Source organism: Neoarius graeffei, chromosome 19, assembly GCF_027579695.1.
Source record: "Neoarius graeffei isolate fNeoGra1 chromosome 19, fNeoGra1.pri, whole genome shotgun sequence".
Lineage (NCBI taxonomy): Eukaryota > Metazoa > Chordata > Actinopteri > Siluriformes > Ariidae > Neoarius > Neoarius graeffei.
This window is the reverse complement of record NC_083587.1, coordinates 58,369,585-58,386,497: the sequence shown is the minus strand read 5'-3', so window position 1 is coordinate 58,386,497 and position 16,913 is coordinate 58,369,585. Positions and strand designations below refer to the sequence as shown.

Genomic DNA, 16,913 nt, shown 5'->3' with positions numbered 1-16,913 from the left:
GAACCCCAAGCTGAAGTTTGGTACCGAGTGGCTATGATTTGTGGTTGGTGAGAAAAAGGGTGTTTCGGACGGACGGCGAGACGGACAGACAGAGGTAAAAAACCAGTATACCCTCCCTAATTCGGAGCGGGGGTATAAAAAGCTAATTTTGTGGTATAAAAGGAATAAATAAAAAGCTTTGTGATGATGGAGGAAAAGAATGAACGCAGGCTTTATTTGCAATCATATATTCCAGAATAAACATGACCGTGATACGTTTGTAAAAATGTGCGCAAGTTAATTTGCTGCAAAAGTTGCAAAGGGTTTGGGTGTAGCGTTAGCATTAGCATTAGCGTTAGCGTTCCTATGTTTTACTACGTTTTACTTGTTCTCACTTGAATCAGTGTAAATTTCCTTGAGATCAGGTTCTACAGGACAGACAGTAATGCACGTTGAAGCGTATATGCTGTTTAATCATGTTATAGGATATTTCAGACCATGCTTGGATATACAGTATCACGAACAGACGCTTTAAAATATCGTCAACACCCTTTTCAGTTCATGAATGTTTTGTGCTACGAGTCATAATAAAGTTATAACAGACTAAACTAACCGACGTAATAATAACTTACTATGAGTCGTTTTGGCGTCTCGCCTTTTCTCTACACCGCCGCGCTCCGTCATTAGCCGTAAATGTTAAACGTATCGACTCACCCCTCTTGTGCGAGGTCTTGAACAGGTGTGGGGAGGGTTTGAAGGCCACTCCGGAGAGCTTGGCGCCGGTGCTGCCCAGACGTGAGCGCCCCTGAGGGCTGCCGTTCTGTTCCAGCCTGGCGATCTTGGCTGGAGGGCCTTTGGCGTCGCTCAAGCCGCCCACCAGCTCGCAGTTCTCCTTCCCCAGGCACGCCTCGCTGAGATGGTCCATCATGACTCAGCTCCACTGCTCACAGTCACCTGGGAATGGAAGGAGAGCGCCGGAGCATCAGTGAGGGGTCCGGTGTATGATATCGTCTCAGTTCTGATCATTAACGATTCCATACGAACAGGACGTGAGCAATGCTGCAGATTTGGTCACGTTAAGGGTGCGTTTCAATGTTTATGATACCTTGATATGCACCTATCGAGATTTTTGGGGTTTTAAATTATAGGTTAAGGTGATAGATAATTAAGGAAGATCAGTGGATTACTTTCGAGAAAAAAAGCCGTGAACGGCAAAACAGTTGAACTTGCAGACGCACTGATCGCATTCACCTCACTCGAAAAAGCGGACTTTATTCACCCTTTCCGCTAATGATATGAAACCGACTCTCGTGTCTGGTCTGATACAACATCTTGAGCTTGGGGCCAAATATTAAAAAGCAATTTCTTAAATACATATATGGTGAAATCAATACGGCTATTTTATAGAACTGATAATGAAAGTCTCTGTAAAGGCCCATTTTATTAAAGCGTACTGAAAGGCCGTATCGTATCGTATGGCTGTTTCACTCTGTTCTTCCTGTTTGCTTTGGCTGGACATAAGTGAAACCAAATATTTAAAAAATACATAAATAGAAAGTTCCTGCTTTGGATTTGGAGTCAGATCGGAGCAGGATCTATAGGAGCATTCCTATATGAGATAGGAGTCGTAAATCTTGTATTTTGTGTATGGATGGATGAAAAACAAAAGGCTATATCTATACATATACTGTACATGATAAGGAAAGATTCGTGCAAATTCATCTATATATTCAATATTTATAGATAGATCTAATATACTCTACACTACAGCATGAGAGCTGTATCTATCTATATACAGTACAAACTTTATAAATTTTTACTTTATAACTTGTACATAAATCGACTCAGTACAAAAAAAACCACACAAAAGCATTCATTTTCCAGTGCAAAATGAAACATGACAGAAAAACCTTGCATCTCAGTAAAGAAAGCGGCATGTGACGCTTTAAAGAGACGCTTTTCAGACATAATACAGGCTGCTGCATGAATAAGAAGAAAGTGTGACAGTCAGAGTCTCCAGAAGATCAGCGGCTGCTTCTGGAAGATGCTCAGTACAAACTTCCAGCTCATTTCCTTTCATAAATCTGCACTAATTGTACCTGAGACTAATATTCATTTAAAGCAAAGTGTCGTCACGTCAAATATCGACTTTGTTACGTTCATTAATTACTGGCTGCTTCTTTTTGTAGTGTTTTTTTTTTTTTTTAAATATAGAACCATTTCATTATTTTTGGAAGGTATGTTTGCTCAACAGCATTTCCTGGCATGTGTCTAAGACCTTTGTGCACTCCTGTGTATATATATATATATATATATATATATATATATATATATATATATATATATATATATATATGTGTGTGTGTGTGTGTGTATTTATATAAAAGACCAATTTGTAAGTACATTTGTGACCTGACCTGTACTAATGAATCTTCATCGCTCTACAAAATGACACATTTATTCCCTCAGACAGAAGCATCAAGCACCTTAACACAGAGAAGACACCTTTCCTGAAGAAGAAGAAGAAGAAGAAGAAGAAGAAGAAGAAGAAGAAGAGGAACTCTCTGATCCTTGCTAACATTTCGTGACATTTATGATGCTTCTTGCTCGTCATCTTGGTTTTTAGAGCATGTATTATGTATGACCATCCCGCTGCTGCTGAATCCCATACGGAGACAGCAAACACGACGTTTTTGGTTTTTTTTTTTCCCTTGGTGTGTGTGTGTGTGTGTGTGTGTGTGTATGCAAACGCATTCATTTGATGAAGATTTCACTCGTCTGTGCAGCAGAGCTGTTCTCTGAGCACTGCGCAAAGCATGAGGAAGGAAACTCAAGAAACAGGGGGGAGATCAGTAAGTATTTTTAGGACATGTAACATAAACATATTTACTCTCACTCTCTCGATCTCGCAAGTATTTGTTTTTCTTATGAACACCTACAGCATGAAGCATGAAGTCAGCGTCAACTTTTTTTTTTCCTTTTTTGCATTTCTTATTAAATAACCACATTACAAGACACACTGCTAATCAGAAATACGCCTTCAAAGAGCACCTTTCCAGCAAAACCACCTTGCCTCACCTCACAATAAAAAAAAAAATAAAAAAAAAAAATGCAAGCTCGAGCTAAACATTACAGCTCCATATATTAAAGCAATAAATTCCAGTGAGTTTGTGTGGAATAAGGTGCATGACTGCATTATTAATAACCTACTTTCGGTTTAATAATAATAATAAATAATAATAATAGTCAAATACAAAACGCTTGTACAGGTGTGTGTAAATAAATTGCACGAGCTATGAATAACACTATATAATTCTAATCTACAGAAATGAATGGATTCCTCAGTTTGTAGGTTGTGTGCATGTGTGTGTCAGTTGTTTGGGTCAGTTTGGGGCATGCATGCTTTAAATATGCAAAATGGCAATTTATAAACTAACACAAGGCATGCAATAACAGATCAAAAGAGTGCATGTGTGTCTAAAACCAAACTTGTTCTGAACTTTGCAAAAGTGCAAGATGGTGCTTTCATTTCAAAAACAAAGCCCTCCAGAGCAGCTGGGTACTGATTTGAAAGTGTGCACAAGAGATTAAAACACACCTGAAGTCACCACGTCCGAACTGGAAAGCTCATAAAGGGACTGGAGTTTGGGGAGTCCGAGGAAAACTTTGCACCTTCCTTCCTTCCTTCCTTCCTTCCTTCCTTCCTTCCTCCGTGCCAGTGCGAGAATTAGAGGCTACTAATGAATGATCAATCCGCTTTGCACGAGCGCGTTAACACGGACATGTCGAAGGAGATTTAAAATAAATAAATAAACAAACAAACAAACAAACAAAAGCACGCGCTTCTTGGAAACCAAAACAAGGCAGGAAGGCAGGAAGGAAGGAAGGAAGGAAGGGGCTGAAAGTCAGGAGGGAGGCTGAAGTGGAGGTGATGGATGGATGGAAGGAGAGAGAGGATGAAGTGGAGGTGATGGATGGATGGATGGAAGGAGAGAGAGGATGAAGTGGAGGTGATGGATGGAAGGAAGGAGAGAGAGGATGAAGTGGAGCTGATGGAAGGAAGGAGAGAGAGGCTGATGGTGAATGATGTGCTGAAAGCGCGAGCGGCTCGAGCTCCGGTGCTGCACGAGTTCACGCGAGTTTTACAGGCTGCTCGTGCCGGTGCAGCTCGTGCTGATGGCAAACAACCGAGCGAGAGAACGACCGCGGAAACGGACTGAGCGCGGAGGGCATGGCGATTCACCGAGGCGCAAACACGCTCATAAAACCGGCAGAGCAGCGGCGGAGGAGCCACACGGAACAGCGGGCGGCGCTTCGCTTCTCTTCTCTTCTTCTCTTCTGCCCTCTTCTCTTCTCTTCTCTTCTCTTCTCTTCTCTCCTCCTCCTCCTCTTCTCCGGTCCGGCTGGAAAGCGACGAAGCGGATAAAAACCGGAGACGCTTCTCTCTCTCTCTCTCTCTCTCTCTGTCTCTCTCTCGCGCGCGCGCGCGCACTCTCTCTCTCTCTCTCTCTCTCTCTCGCGCTCTGTCTTTTTCATCCGACACCGCGGCGCGTGCGTGCGTGCGTGCGCGCGTGTGTGTGTGTGCGCGCGCGCTCGCTCAGATACACTTGCGATTCACTTTCCGGCGTCGAATGAAGGAAGGCGCGCGCGCTACAGACGCATGACAGCTTCCCCTTTTTTCTTTTTTTTTTTTCTTCTTTTCTTTTTTTTTTTCTTCCCACGAGCTCCCCCTCTCTCTCTCTCTCTCTCTCTCCATTAAACCCCTGAGTTGCATTGACTCATCACTCCCCCCTTCGCCCGGTGCTGCACGCGCTGCTCGCCTGCCTCTTCTTCTTCTTCTTCTTCCTTATGGCAGAAAGAAAATACCCCCCCCCCCTCTCTCTCTCACACACACTCTCACCATCATCATCACCACTACTACCCTTATAACATTCTCACACACACCACCTTCCTCCTCCTCCTCCCTTCCTCTCTGCCTCTTTTACGAAGGTTTGAGAAGGGATTATTTCGCAGCCCTGGGGCCGGGGGTTGACTGTAGGCGGAACAAAAAAGTTAATAATAATAATAATAATAATAATAATAATAATAATAATAATAATAATAATAATAATAAAGAAGAAGAAGAAGAAGAAGGTGAGAGATTTCCGGCCGCGCGCGCGCAGGAATTCTTTCTAATCGGCTTTGGTGCGCGCGAGGCGGCCCGGTCGATTATTACTGGAACTCTCGTGCACGCGCCCCCGAGTTATGCATATCATTCATGCATGCACACATGCACGCGCTCTCTCGCGCTCTCTCTCTCACGCTCACGCGCGCGCGCCCCCGAGTGATAATTGGCTGGACCGCATTCGGACCGAATTATGCAGGAGGTAGAAAAAAAAAAAAAACTATAATAAATACAGGTAAATATATCTTCACGCACAAATAAACGACTGTCAATAAGGCGCGTGCACTGGCGCTATCGGTGCTGCCCGGGTCTTTTTTTTTTTTTTTTGCTCCAGACCGACTGCAGCCTCCTGCCTTCACTTCTTCCACCGGATCCCATCACATGAAGCTAATGACCTATTGTTTGGAGCAGCTGCTGATTTTAATCTCGATGCAGCAGCCGCTTGTGTGGTGTTTACTTTTAATTCTGATAAGTTGATGGCCGGAGCACGAGCAGGACTTTATGTGCAAATCCGAACCAGATCTGATGATCATCACCTTTTTTTTTTTTTTTTTGCATGGGAACACTTCCTTATGCAAAAGAGAGAGAGAGAGAGAGAGAGAGAGAGAGAGAGAGAGAGAGGTGACACAACATGATTCAAGATTCATATCTTCAGCTGAGCCTTTATTTATAAATGCATGACGTCATAGAAGTGTTTTTACTCCTAAATGCTGTAAAGATGCATTGAAATGAATGTTAGAAATGAAATGTTTCACCATATATCTATATATATCTATATATATAAGAGAACCAAAGTCGATATATGAGTACACTTTGCTTTAAAATCAATGAGTCTCAGGTACAGCTGGAAGTTTGTACTGAGCGTCTTCCAGAAGCAGCTGCTGATCTTCTGGACACTTTGACTGTCACGCTTTCTTCTTATCCATGCAGCAGCCTGCATTATGTCTCAAAAGTGTCGCTTTAAAGTGTCATGTCATGCTTTCTTTACTGACATGCGACGTTTTTCTCTAATATTTATGTAACACTTTGCACTGGAAAACTAATGTTTTCATATCGAGTCAATACAAAATACAAATCGCTAACAAACTTTATGGTAAAACACACAGGTTCGGTTCCTCAATATGACTTTTGCTGTAATGGGAGTGTAATTAATCATCATGCATCATGCATTAAGGATGCATCAACGTGCATTTTGCTTGTGAGGTTGTATCACAAGCACGTTTGTTGTCCAGAGAGAATAATTCATCAACCTTGTTCAACCTTATGCGAGTTTTTAATTCTGTTAGTTTTTAAAAAGGAACCAGTGCGCATATAAATGTGCATATATATTGGAGAGAGAGAGAGAGAGAGAGAGAGAGAGAGAGAGAGAGGTGGCTGGGTTGATGTGCAGCTGCTGTAATATGCAAACTGGCGAGGCAGGAAACTTGTAGGTTTGTGCTTATGCTGTGCTGATATTCTGCAAAAGCTGGTCAGTTTCTTATGAAATTGCAATTGCAAACCGCAGCACTGGTGTGAGATGTGAAGTGCAACGTGACAAACACTGAAGAGCAGCTCACGCCTGGCCTGCATGCATGATGTAACAATTCTGGGCCTCTCTCTCTCTCTCTCTCTGTCTCTCACTCTCACACACACACACACACACACACACGTACTTGACCTTTTTCTCTGCTGAAAATAAGAGGCCTTTCCGGTGCTGACAAATTTGCACGAAGCTCACGCTGGCTCTCTGGGGATGCCAGAGCTCTTGTAAAGACCGCCACGTGGGTGGATGGGTGTTCAGAAGAATGTGTGTGTGTGTGTGTGTGTGTGTGTGTGTGTGTAGTAGCAGCAACAACCCAGCTAGGTGACAGTGTAAACAGTCAGAGCCACTCAGGCTATCAGGCCACACTGAAACCAGGCCCACAAGATCCCAAGCACAGGAACATAACAATCACCAGCTAACCTTTCAAACGTCTCGTTTTCCTTCGGAGCAAAACCGACTCCGCTCGCTCAGGTTCGATTCGGCATCTTCATGCAGCTCTTTTTCTCCAAGCTGTCACTCTGATTTGCTCGGACATGATGAGTGATGCGTGATGAGTAACTCGATGGAAAGGCTCGCTACACGTTTGCTCCTGCAAATGTGTGCATTAAGCACATTTTATATGTTTTCTATACAACTGTGTGGGTTGGTTTTTGTTTTTTGTTTTTTTTTCCTTTAGAACCAAATGCATGCGAGATGCAACAAGAAAAGAGTGAGAGAAGATCAATCATGTTTTGCGAAACAGCTTTCTTTAGTAGAAAGGTGTGCATAAAACGCTTAGTCATAAAGCGTTTCACGTGGATGATAATAACATTTTCCAGGAAGATTTTTTTTTTCAGAAGTTGTGATGCTTATAATATTGTTTTGGGTGACAGACTTTGTAGCAAGAGCAGCTTCGTAGCTCTAAAACAGCACTAAAGAATAAATAGTGTATATTATCTTCAGACTAAAAAAATAAATAAAAATTGCACACATGCATTAAGTAGTGGACCATATTTTGCAGCCATAATATAATAACATAATAATAATATAATAATAATAATAATATTATAAGAATAATATAATGTCAATGGTTTTTTTTCAGGGAATTTTTTTGTATTTATTGTATATTCATATAGTAGGGCTTTGTATCTCTATCTCTCTTTCTCTCTCTCTTTCTCATATCTCTCTCTTGTACGTGTTAAACCCATGAGGAGGTGTTAAAGGAGACGGCGGCCATGTTGAAATGCACCACGGAGGCTTTAATGTCCGTCGTGGCCGTCTGAGAGCGAGATGCTGCCAAAAACGGCCTCGTTCTTGCCAACAGGTGCTGACAATGCCAAGCACTCTGGCACTCACACACACACACACGCACACACACACACACACACACACCACACACTCACTTTCACACACACACACCAACAGTGCCCTCTCCGACATCCGGAAGGGCATGGAGCTCCAGTGGCGTTTCGATCGAATACGATTATTATTAAACGCTCAATTATGTGTCAGATCAGATTTAAAGAAAAAAAAACACGTAAAAGCATTTCATGACAGACAGAAGCGTAAACCTTAAAGCGGCTGTATGAAAAACAACGCAGTCACCAAGTTCATAGTATGACTAAGAAATGAGACGTATCTTTCACTTGTATTTAAAAAACCGATGTAGCTGTTTTGTGTCATTCTGATGTTGTAGGATGGTTTAGATTATTAAATTCGATTATGTTGTTCTGGGATTCGTGGAACGTTGAGAACTCTAGAAATCTAAAGTGTAAAAGTCTGTCTTTAATGGAGGAAGTTCATATCACATCAATGTGAACATCCAGGAACAGCCATAAGTCATAAGGACACGCCTTCTATCAAATTCAATGTTATTTCTATATTTTAATGAATTAAAAGACGATTCTTGTCTAAAAGTACTGTAGTGATGGACGAATGTTGGTTCTTTTTACTTAATCAAGCAGTTCTTGAGACATATTTCCAGAATTAACACCGCTAGATGTATTTTTGATACTTTCTGTCACAAGTGGCTAAAATATTAACAACAATTTCCAGTTGAATTATTGTAGAATATTTCAAAATTGGGCAAATTACCCAAGTTAAGACAGTTATATTGTTTGAGAAGAAATATAGCTAGCGTCTTAATGCATAGCCAAGTGTCCTTGATTGGTGTTAGCATTAATTACTCTTATAGGCTTAGAATCATATATATATATATATATAGTACCAGTCAAAAGTTTGGACACACCTTCTAATTTAATATTTAATATTTTCCTTGTCTTTCGCCCGTAGTAAGCTGGGATAGGCTCCAGCTTGCCTGCGACCCTGTAGAACAGGATAAAGCGGCTAGAGATAATGAGATGAGATGAGATATTTTCCTTGTTTTTATGAATTAAAAGTCACTTCATGTCTCTTTACTTAGTTGAACTGTTCTTGACACAATATGAATTACTACACTTGTGGATGGAATTGGGATATTTTGCTATTTGTTTGTATTATTATTATTATTATTATTGTTATTTACTATTTAGTCTTTGATGATGTCAAACGCATTAAGAAGGCAAAAAACTCACTCGTCCACTATCTTGTCCAACTTTTGTCGAGGCACACCTGTTAACTGAAAAGCGTCCCAGGTTGTGGATGGACCTCACGAAGCTGGTTATAGTTTTTTAAAGGGTCATCAAGGTAAACGCTGGATAAGCTGAAGAATCTAAATTACGAAATATAGTTTTGTTTAAACATTTATACGTTCCATATCTTATTTTGACAACTTGGGTTTTGTCAAAAATATATATCGAAATACAGAAAACACTTATAAATGAATGAGCAGGGGGCGTACAAACTTTTGCCTACATACGATTCGTCTTGAAATGTGCTCGGTTATCAGGTCAGTTTATCCTGACGTCTGTTACTGTTTGTTGGAGTGAAAATGAAGGCAGAAAAGTCATTTCAGCAGCAATAACAATCCGTGTAAAGTTTGAACACTGAGAACTGTTTTTTCTCCTCCAGACCCTTCTTCTCACCAACGCTCTCCTGATCGCGACGACGGCGTGGGCGTTGTTTTGTCTTGGCGTCCGCCGGTTCTGCGACGGTAGCTGTGCATTAACGTGATTATTGAAGCTCGCGTTATAAATCAGGGCCAAGTGTATCTTGGCAGTTTGATAATGCAGCCAGCATGGGGTAGAGTCATCACTGCCCACTTCGCTCACTCACTCGCTCGCTCGCTCGGAGATGGAGAGGGCTCAACACGGCGCCGCTGAAGGAAAGCAGCTCACGAGGCTCAGCGAATCCTCGTTTCGAACCACGAGGCCTGCGTGTAGGCTCGGGATTGGGATTTGTAGTGAAAATGATAACGTGTGAAGTCAATATTATGTCGTAAGTCGATATGAAATCTGTTCTAGTGTGTATTCGAGGACACTCTGGTGGAACAGAACAGATTAGAAGAAGAAGAAATTATTCCTGTAATGTAATAGATGCAGGAAATGCAGTATGTAGTTGCACTGTTTCCTCTCTCTCTCTTTCTCTGAGAGTGTGTCTTAGATGTCTCTTTTCAGTCATATTCCCTGGTTAAGCCTGTGATGAGACATGCACTGTAAAAAATCCCCCTGTGGCTTTTTAAGGCCTAAATATGTGCCAGTGTGTGTGTGTGTGTGTGTGTATGTGGTGACTAGGTGAAGTCAGAGCACTGTCCCGAGGTCTGGCCGCAATGGTGATGTGTCTGTACTGAAGCATCTGAACCACAAAAAGCACGCGATCTTTGCTTCAGAAGCTCATCCATCTTAACCTGTGTTCTTTTTTTTTCCAATTATTTTTTCTCTCAGCACAAGAGAACCAGTGACAGAGGCTCTTTCTCTACTGATGGCCTTGTTTATCCTTCCTGCTTTTATCAAATTACAAAACAAATTAGTCAGCGAACGATCGGCCAACGCCACTTTCAAGGCCTCGGAAATGACTTTCCTGTCACTGCTGTGGTCCGCTATCACATGCTCGCATCATTAGGCCTCTAATTTCTGCCTCGTGGATCGCGACACATCTACGATTAATAGAGGAGAAGAGACAAGGCTGTGTGTGTGTGTGTGTGTGTGTGTGTGTGTGTGTGTGTGTGTGTGTGTGTGTGTGTGTGTGTGTGAGGACAGAGAGGGAGAGGGAGAAGGAGAAGGAGCGTCAGGAAGATCGTAGTAGAAAGGAAAGACGCAAGAGTGTGTGTGTGTGTGTGTGTGTGTGTGTGTGTGTGTGTGTGTGTGTGTGTGTGTGTGTGTGTGTGTAAGTGTGAGAAGTGTAAACTCCGAGCGTCCATCTTACAGGCCTTGAGTGTTTTATCAACACTGCGTCTTTTGTCTTCTTTTTTTCACTGATCAAAGCGACTAAAATGGGAATTAGCCTTCAGTGCTAATCAGTGTCTCTGTAAATCTGCCTTCGAGTGTGCGCGTGTGTGTGTGCTATAAAAGCGAATATTGTTCTAAATTGTTTCTTTGGAAGATGTGGGTGGGTATAAACAACCTGATCTTTTTCAGCGTGCACATCCGTCACTCCTTTTCTTTCTGTCGCTTCACCAGAACAAAGGATCTGAGAAAACCTACACAGATCGGATAACGACAACTAACTGTACGCGCAGACTAAATTTAGGCTGCAATTAGGAGTCGAAGGTTCTCGACTGATCCGAGCGTGTGATCCAAATTCTATTAGGGACGCTGCCGCGATAAAAACAAAACCGCGCTTCTGATTTCGCACACGCTTCGTCGAGTCGGACCATGGCGAAAGAAATCGACACGATGCGTTTTTTGTTGTTTTTTTGTGTGTTTTTGTTGTTTTTTTCGCCATCCCGGACTGCACATATCAAAAGACATACATGCGTATAATACACACCTGATTTCAAAAGAGGCTTCAAAATTAAAACACAAACTGAAGACAAGTTCTGGCAAGACGGAAAGTTAGGAACCACACGCCTGGAAAAAACAAAACCGCACGTGAAAACGTGCCTGTGTCTGTAATTTCCATTTTTGTTGCTTTTTTTTTTCCTACATTTTTGACTCTGAGCCCAGGAATGCACAAACAATCCCTATTAAGACACCATTCATTATTATTATCATCTTTCTTCTTTTTTTTCCCCCCAACCTGTCATCATAAAGTCTGAACCGTTATTAAGTCTCATCTATATTAGGAAAATAAACGGATGAGTGCAGTTTTGAGGAAGAGGGAAAAAACGTGGAATCTGTAAACAGCCACAACAGTCGAGAAAGAAAGAGACGGTGAGATGGTGAGACGGTGAGACAGTGAGACAGGCGACAGAGTAATAAACACATGCACTGGCAGCTAAACAGGTATTTACCGAGGGCTCTGACCGCAAGTATAATTCAGTCTTTGCTGAGCTGTTATTTCGCTCCGGCGTTCATTACGTTGGTGAATTTTGGTTTTGACTCCACGTATCAGTGGAACCTTCGCAAGCTCCAAACGCATGGACTGACCAGGACGATCGTGACATTTCAGAAGCCCTTTTTCACTCCTAATGCTGAACTTGTAACAAATTCACAACGTGAAATGACAAAGCAGGTGTGACGGGATAGAAGTAATTCATCAACGATGGGATGCTTTGATTATACTCGGAGGTGCTTTTGCGAGCCACTGAAGCGACGTGCAGGTTAATTGGTCTCCGAGGGTCGGAGAGGAAACGTTGTTCCTCTTCTTCTACCTTCTGTCTCTCTCCTCTCTTTCTTTGTGCTACTTTTTACGGCTCAACTTAATTCTGCTCCCTGACAGATTGAAGTGGGAATGTGATACGAAATAAAATAAAGCTTGTTTCTGAAGGGCCTTCACACACACACACACACATATACAGTAAACACACTCCTGACTTCCTGCAAACACAGGCGAGCAAAGGCTTTGACGCACTACTTTCACTTCATAGTGACCTATATGTGCCCTAAACACACACACACACACACATCTCCTGCCGGCTAAAGTCTGATACAACAATACAACAAATGCTTGATTATTCACGACTGATATACAGCCCTAAGATCAAGTCTATACACTGATATGAAGCTGATTTCATTCCTTCGCTAGTTCAATCAGTTTATCTGGAGAGTGAATCAGAGAGATTCTTCAACACACTTCATTACAGAACATGAAGTCAACACACACACACACACACACACACACACACACACACACCAAGTCAGCCTTTTTTTTTCCTTTGAACAAGTGACTTAATGAGATGGCTATCACTCTTTGCATACACACTCACACACTCGTGTGTTACTGTGCCAGTTATGTCACAAGTGTGAAAATGGGGTGAAGCTGTACCAAATAAAAATAAAAATACTAATAATAATAGCCTGAACCTTGGGCCTGAAGCTGAACCAGGCAGTTTCACATACTGTAGACAAGGCCTTGTAAGAGCAGTTGAAGGGAATTAACGTTCACAAAAATAAGAGTCTTTGATCTCAAACCTGCATTTACAAGAACTGGCAGTGAGAGTGAGAGTGACAGGAAAAGCTCCGTGGCTCTGTTCTGCGAAATAGTGACCAGATAAGCCACAATCATTACAAAAGAGCTCTGCAAAGAAAGGAGAGCACGAAGATTCTTCAGAGAAACGACTTGAACTGCGAAAAAAACCAAAACAAAAAAGCCCTGAAATGACTTGATGATGTCTGGAGATGATTAAACGTATCCTTGAACAGATCAAAAATACATCTCAGGACTTCTTAGACTTTTTTATTGATCGTTCTTATTATTAATATCAAAGTGTGCCGTGTGTGGGATGATCACTCTGATGATTGTTAAAGGTTTAGGTTTGTAGGTTAATAGGCACATGTGAAAGAAGGAGTGTGTGAGGAGCTCAGTAAGGAGCGCCAGTCATTACGGTCATTTCCAGTCCAGCATCACAATGGTGAAATCTCTGTTCACACATTTCACCATCCGTGATCAAGTCAAGCAGTCTTTCTTTCTTTCTTTCTTTCTTTCTTTCTTTCTTTCTTTCTTTCTTTCTTTCTTTCTTTCTTTCTTGTTGTTTTGGAAAATCACATGATTTTGATAGCTGTGCATTCATTATCAGATCAAATTTAGAGCGAATAAAGATCTTGTTAACAAGCAGGATGGTGCATCAGGATGCTGCGAGTCCCAAAAGTGATTCAGGTTGCTGAGACCAAAATAGCTCGCTCCTGTCTCTGTCCTGGGCGCTGAGTTAGACAGTTACTCTCAGATCTTCACCTTATTATTAATAATAATAGTAATAATAGTAATCATCATCATCATTAAAAATAAAGAAAGCATGTTGAATCATTCATGTACAAACACCCAGATGCCAAACTCACACTTGTGTCATGAATATATACACACAAGTGACATTAATCACACTATCAGTTATTGTTGGTGTCATGATGATGATGATGATGATGTTCGTGAGGTTGGATAAGATGTTTCACTTGGAGTCTTGGAGAGATTCAACTATTAAATCCTCTCATCTTTAAGCACCAGATTGAAGTTGAACTCGAGAAACAAATTGTGTGTATATGATTCATAATTTTTAGTGATTTATTCATATTAGTAGTCTTCCTAGTATTAGTAATTTTTTTTAATCCTATGCGTAATCTTGTGCGTAAAAGTCTTTTTTTTTCTTTTTAATGAAAAAGGAGAGCAAACTGACTCTCAGAGAGTCCGTCAATGAAATCAGGCATGTTTTCTGAGCAGATAGGGTTTCCATGCTTAGAAAGAAAAAGGAAAGAGGGAAGAAAAAGGACAAAAAAGGAAAGAAACCGGTACCTTAGTCAGCGATCCCTGTTGAGCCGCGCGTTTCCCATCCAAAGTTGAGAAAGAGCTGGAGAGATCCGGAGTCACAGAAGTGCTGGGGCTGTCAAATACACTCTCTCTCTCTCTCATACACACACACACACACACACACACACACACACTCACTCACACACTCTGTCGCGTACACTCAGGCACTCAGAGGAAAGCAAAGACGCGGTGTTGGACCCGGGAGCGCAGAGAGAGAGAGAGAGAGAGAGAGAGAGAGCGCACACGGCGGGCCGGGATGGAGATGTGAGCTCGGAGGAGGAGGAGGACGGGCCGTATGAGAGACAGAATGAGAGAAGGAGGAGGAGGAGGAGGAGGTTGTTGGGGTGGATGAGGGAGGCAGGTAAACGGATCCGCCCCTCTTTGCCTCTCAGATGATTCGCCAGTCGGGTTTGGGGCTCGAACCCCAGCCCAGCTCTCTGGGGCCGCTTCTGATTCTTCTCTTCTTTTCTTTCCTCTCCTACTCTGTTTTCTCTCCAGGGGAAAAAACGCATATTCACACCCCTCCCTCCTTCCCTTCCTCCCTTCTTTCATTTTTTTTCATCTTTACACACGCCACGTTTAAATGATAGGAAAATAAAACCGCGAGATTTTTTTTTAATGCGATCAACAACTTTAACACTTGCAGGTGTCTCATATGGACATGAGGGGGGAAATCATGTTTTTTTTTTTTTTCATTTTCACACGAATCACAGATGTGATTTAGGAGTTGCAACTTTTTTTTTTTCCAAAGCAGGTGAATGTGAGAGATGGAGAGAACACATGGACTGAGTTGGGGATGGATGAGTAGACATGGAATATAGATAGATAGATAGATAGATAGATAGATAGATAGATAGATAGATAGATAGAGTGCGCAAAGAATGCGAATCATTTATTTATTTATTTATTTATTTATTTCCTTCCTTCCTTCCTTCCTTCCTTCCTGAGACTTGGTTTATTATTTAACGCATTCCAGATTATTATTATTATTATTATTATTATTATTATTATTATTATTATTATTATTATTTAAACCAATTGCATTTGCTCTCATTTTATGAAATGGTCTTTGAGTTATTTGCATCCTGCCCCTTCTTCAATGCCAACCTCACTGCCTTCTGTATCATGTGAATTAATTAGCAAACCGGATGTTGATTTAAGACGCAAGTTTAAAAAAATAAATAAATAAAAAGTGCATGGATTTGTTTGATGATGGCTAATTGTTAATTTCACTGATTATACATATTTATTTATCAGAGAGGAAAAAATGCATCAGGAGTTTCCCAAGTGATTAGAAGTCACACACACACACACACACACACACACACACACACACACACACACACACACACACACACACGTGTGTGTGTGTGTGTGTGTGTGTGCGCGCGCGCCGATGCTGCAGCAGGACTTTAAACCACAAGTGTTTGAGCTCTGGCACAAATAAGGTACAGGAGAGAAAGAGAAATGTTAGATACTGAGAGAGGGATGGATGGATATCAGAGTGCACCTGAGGAGTCAGATGAATTCGGAATGAATGAATGAATGAATGAATGAATAGATTATGAAAACGCAATGCAAAAAATATAATAATAATAATAATAATAATAATAATAATAATAATAATAAGTATATTGACTGTTCATATATACATATAGTATCAGTTCTGCATGAACGTGACACCATTTGCTTCTTCTTCTTCTTCTTCTTCTTCTTCTTCTTGCGTTTTTGCTCTGGTGCATCATTTCTGTCGCATCCAGACAACGCAGGTTATTTTTTTTTCTTTAAAAAAACACATATACATTTTATTTCTTGATTTATTCATTTTGCACGTGACATGTTCGTGTTCAGGTTTTTTTTCCCTTCCCTTTGCATCGCATGTGCAGAAGCATGTTTTACATTTCTCACATCATGGTAAGAGAAATTCTCCCATGCACAAACATTTCCTCTGTCTGAAATATTCCCCTTTTCCATCATTCTGTATCACGGTTCTGTCTTTCTTCTTATCCTTTACATATCTCAGCTTTAATATTTATATTCATCAGTGCAAGCAGCATGACACTCCTGATTAGAACTGACTTTATTATGAACTTTTTTTTTTTTTTTTTTTGGGGGGGGGGAATAATAATAATAATAATAATAATAATAATAATAATAATAATAATAATAATAATAATAATTGTGTATTAACAATGTTAATGCAAAAGTCAGTCATGAAAGAGAAAGAGATCCAGATTGGATGTTGATATTAAAATACATGAGTAAGATATTTAGGAATGGAGTGGCACTTGTTGCTGTTGATCTGTGAATTTAAAAAAAAAAAGTATTAAAGGCTGTGCAAAAAATAAATATATAGTCTAATAGGCTACATGCATATTTATTTATTTATTTATTTATTTAGTATTATAGACTATACAATAATCATAATATGTGTCGTGTTTTGAGGCACTGTAGGATACAGTAGAATGTGGTGTAAGATGAAGCCCAGAGGGT

At 40.9% G+C, this 16,913-nt stretch overlaps 1 protein-coding gene across 8 annotated transcripts in view; it reads right to left on the bottom strand.

Moving 5' to 3' along the window:
• satb1b (SATB homeobox 1b) overlaps nucleotides 1–14,767 on the bottom strand; it is an 88,317-nt gene extending 73,550 nt beyond the window's left edge. For 3 of the 8 annotated variants that reach the window (XM_060900355.1, XM_060900362.1, XM_060900360.1), the window contains exons 1-2: nucleotides 3,578–4,672; nucleotides 694–933 (exon numbers count right to left, since the gene is read on the bottom strand). In XM_060900355.1, the coding sequence (XP_060756338.1) occupies nucleotides 694–907 (214 nt within the window). In that variant the 5' untranslated portion in view covers nucleotides 908–933; nucleotides 3,578–4,672. Of the gene's footprint in view, nucleotides 1–693; nucleotides 934–3,577; nucleotides 4,674–14,405 lie in introns of those variants that run through there. The other 5 variants (XM_060900357.1, XM_060900359.1, XM_060900358.1 and 2 more) reach the window with 3 other exon arrangements.
• Between the last annotated feature and the right edge of the window lie 2,146 nt (nucleotides 14,768–16,913).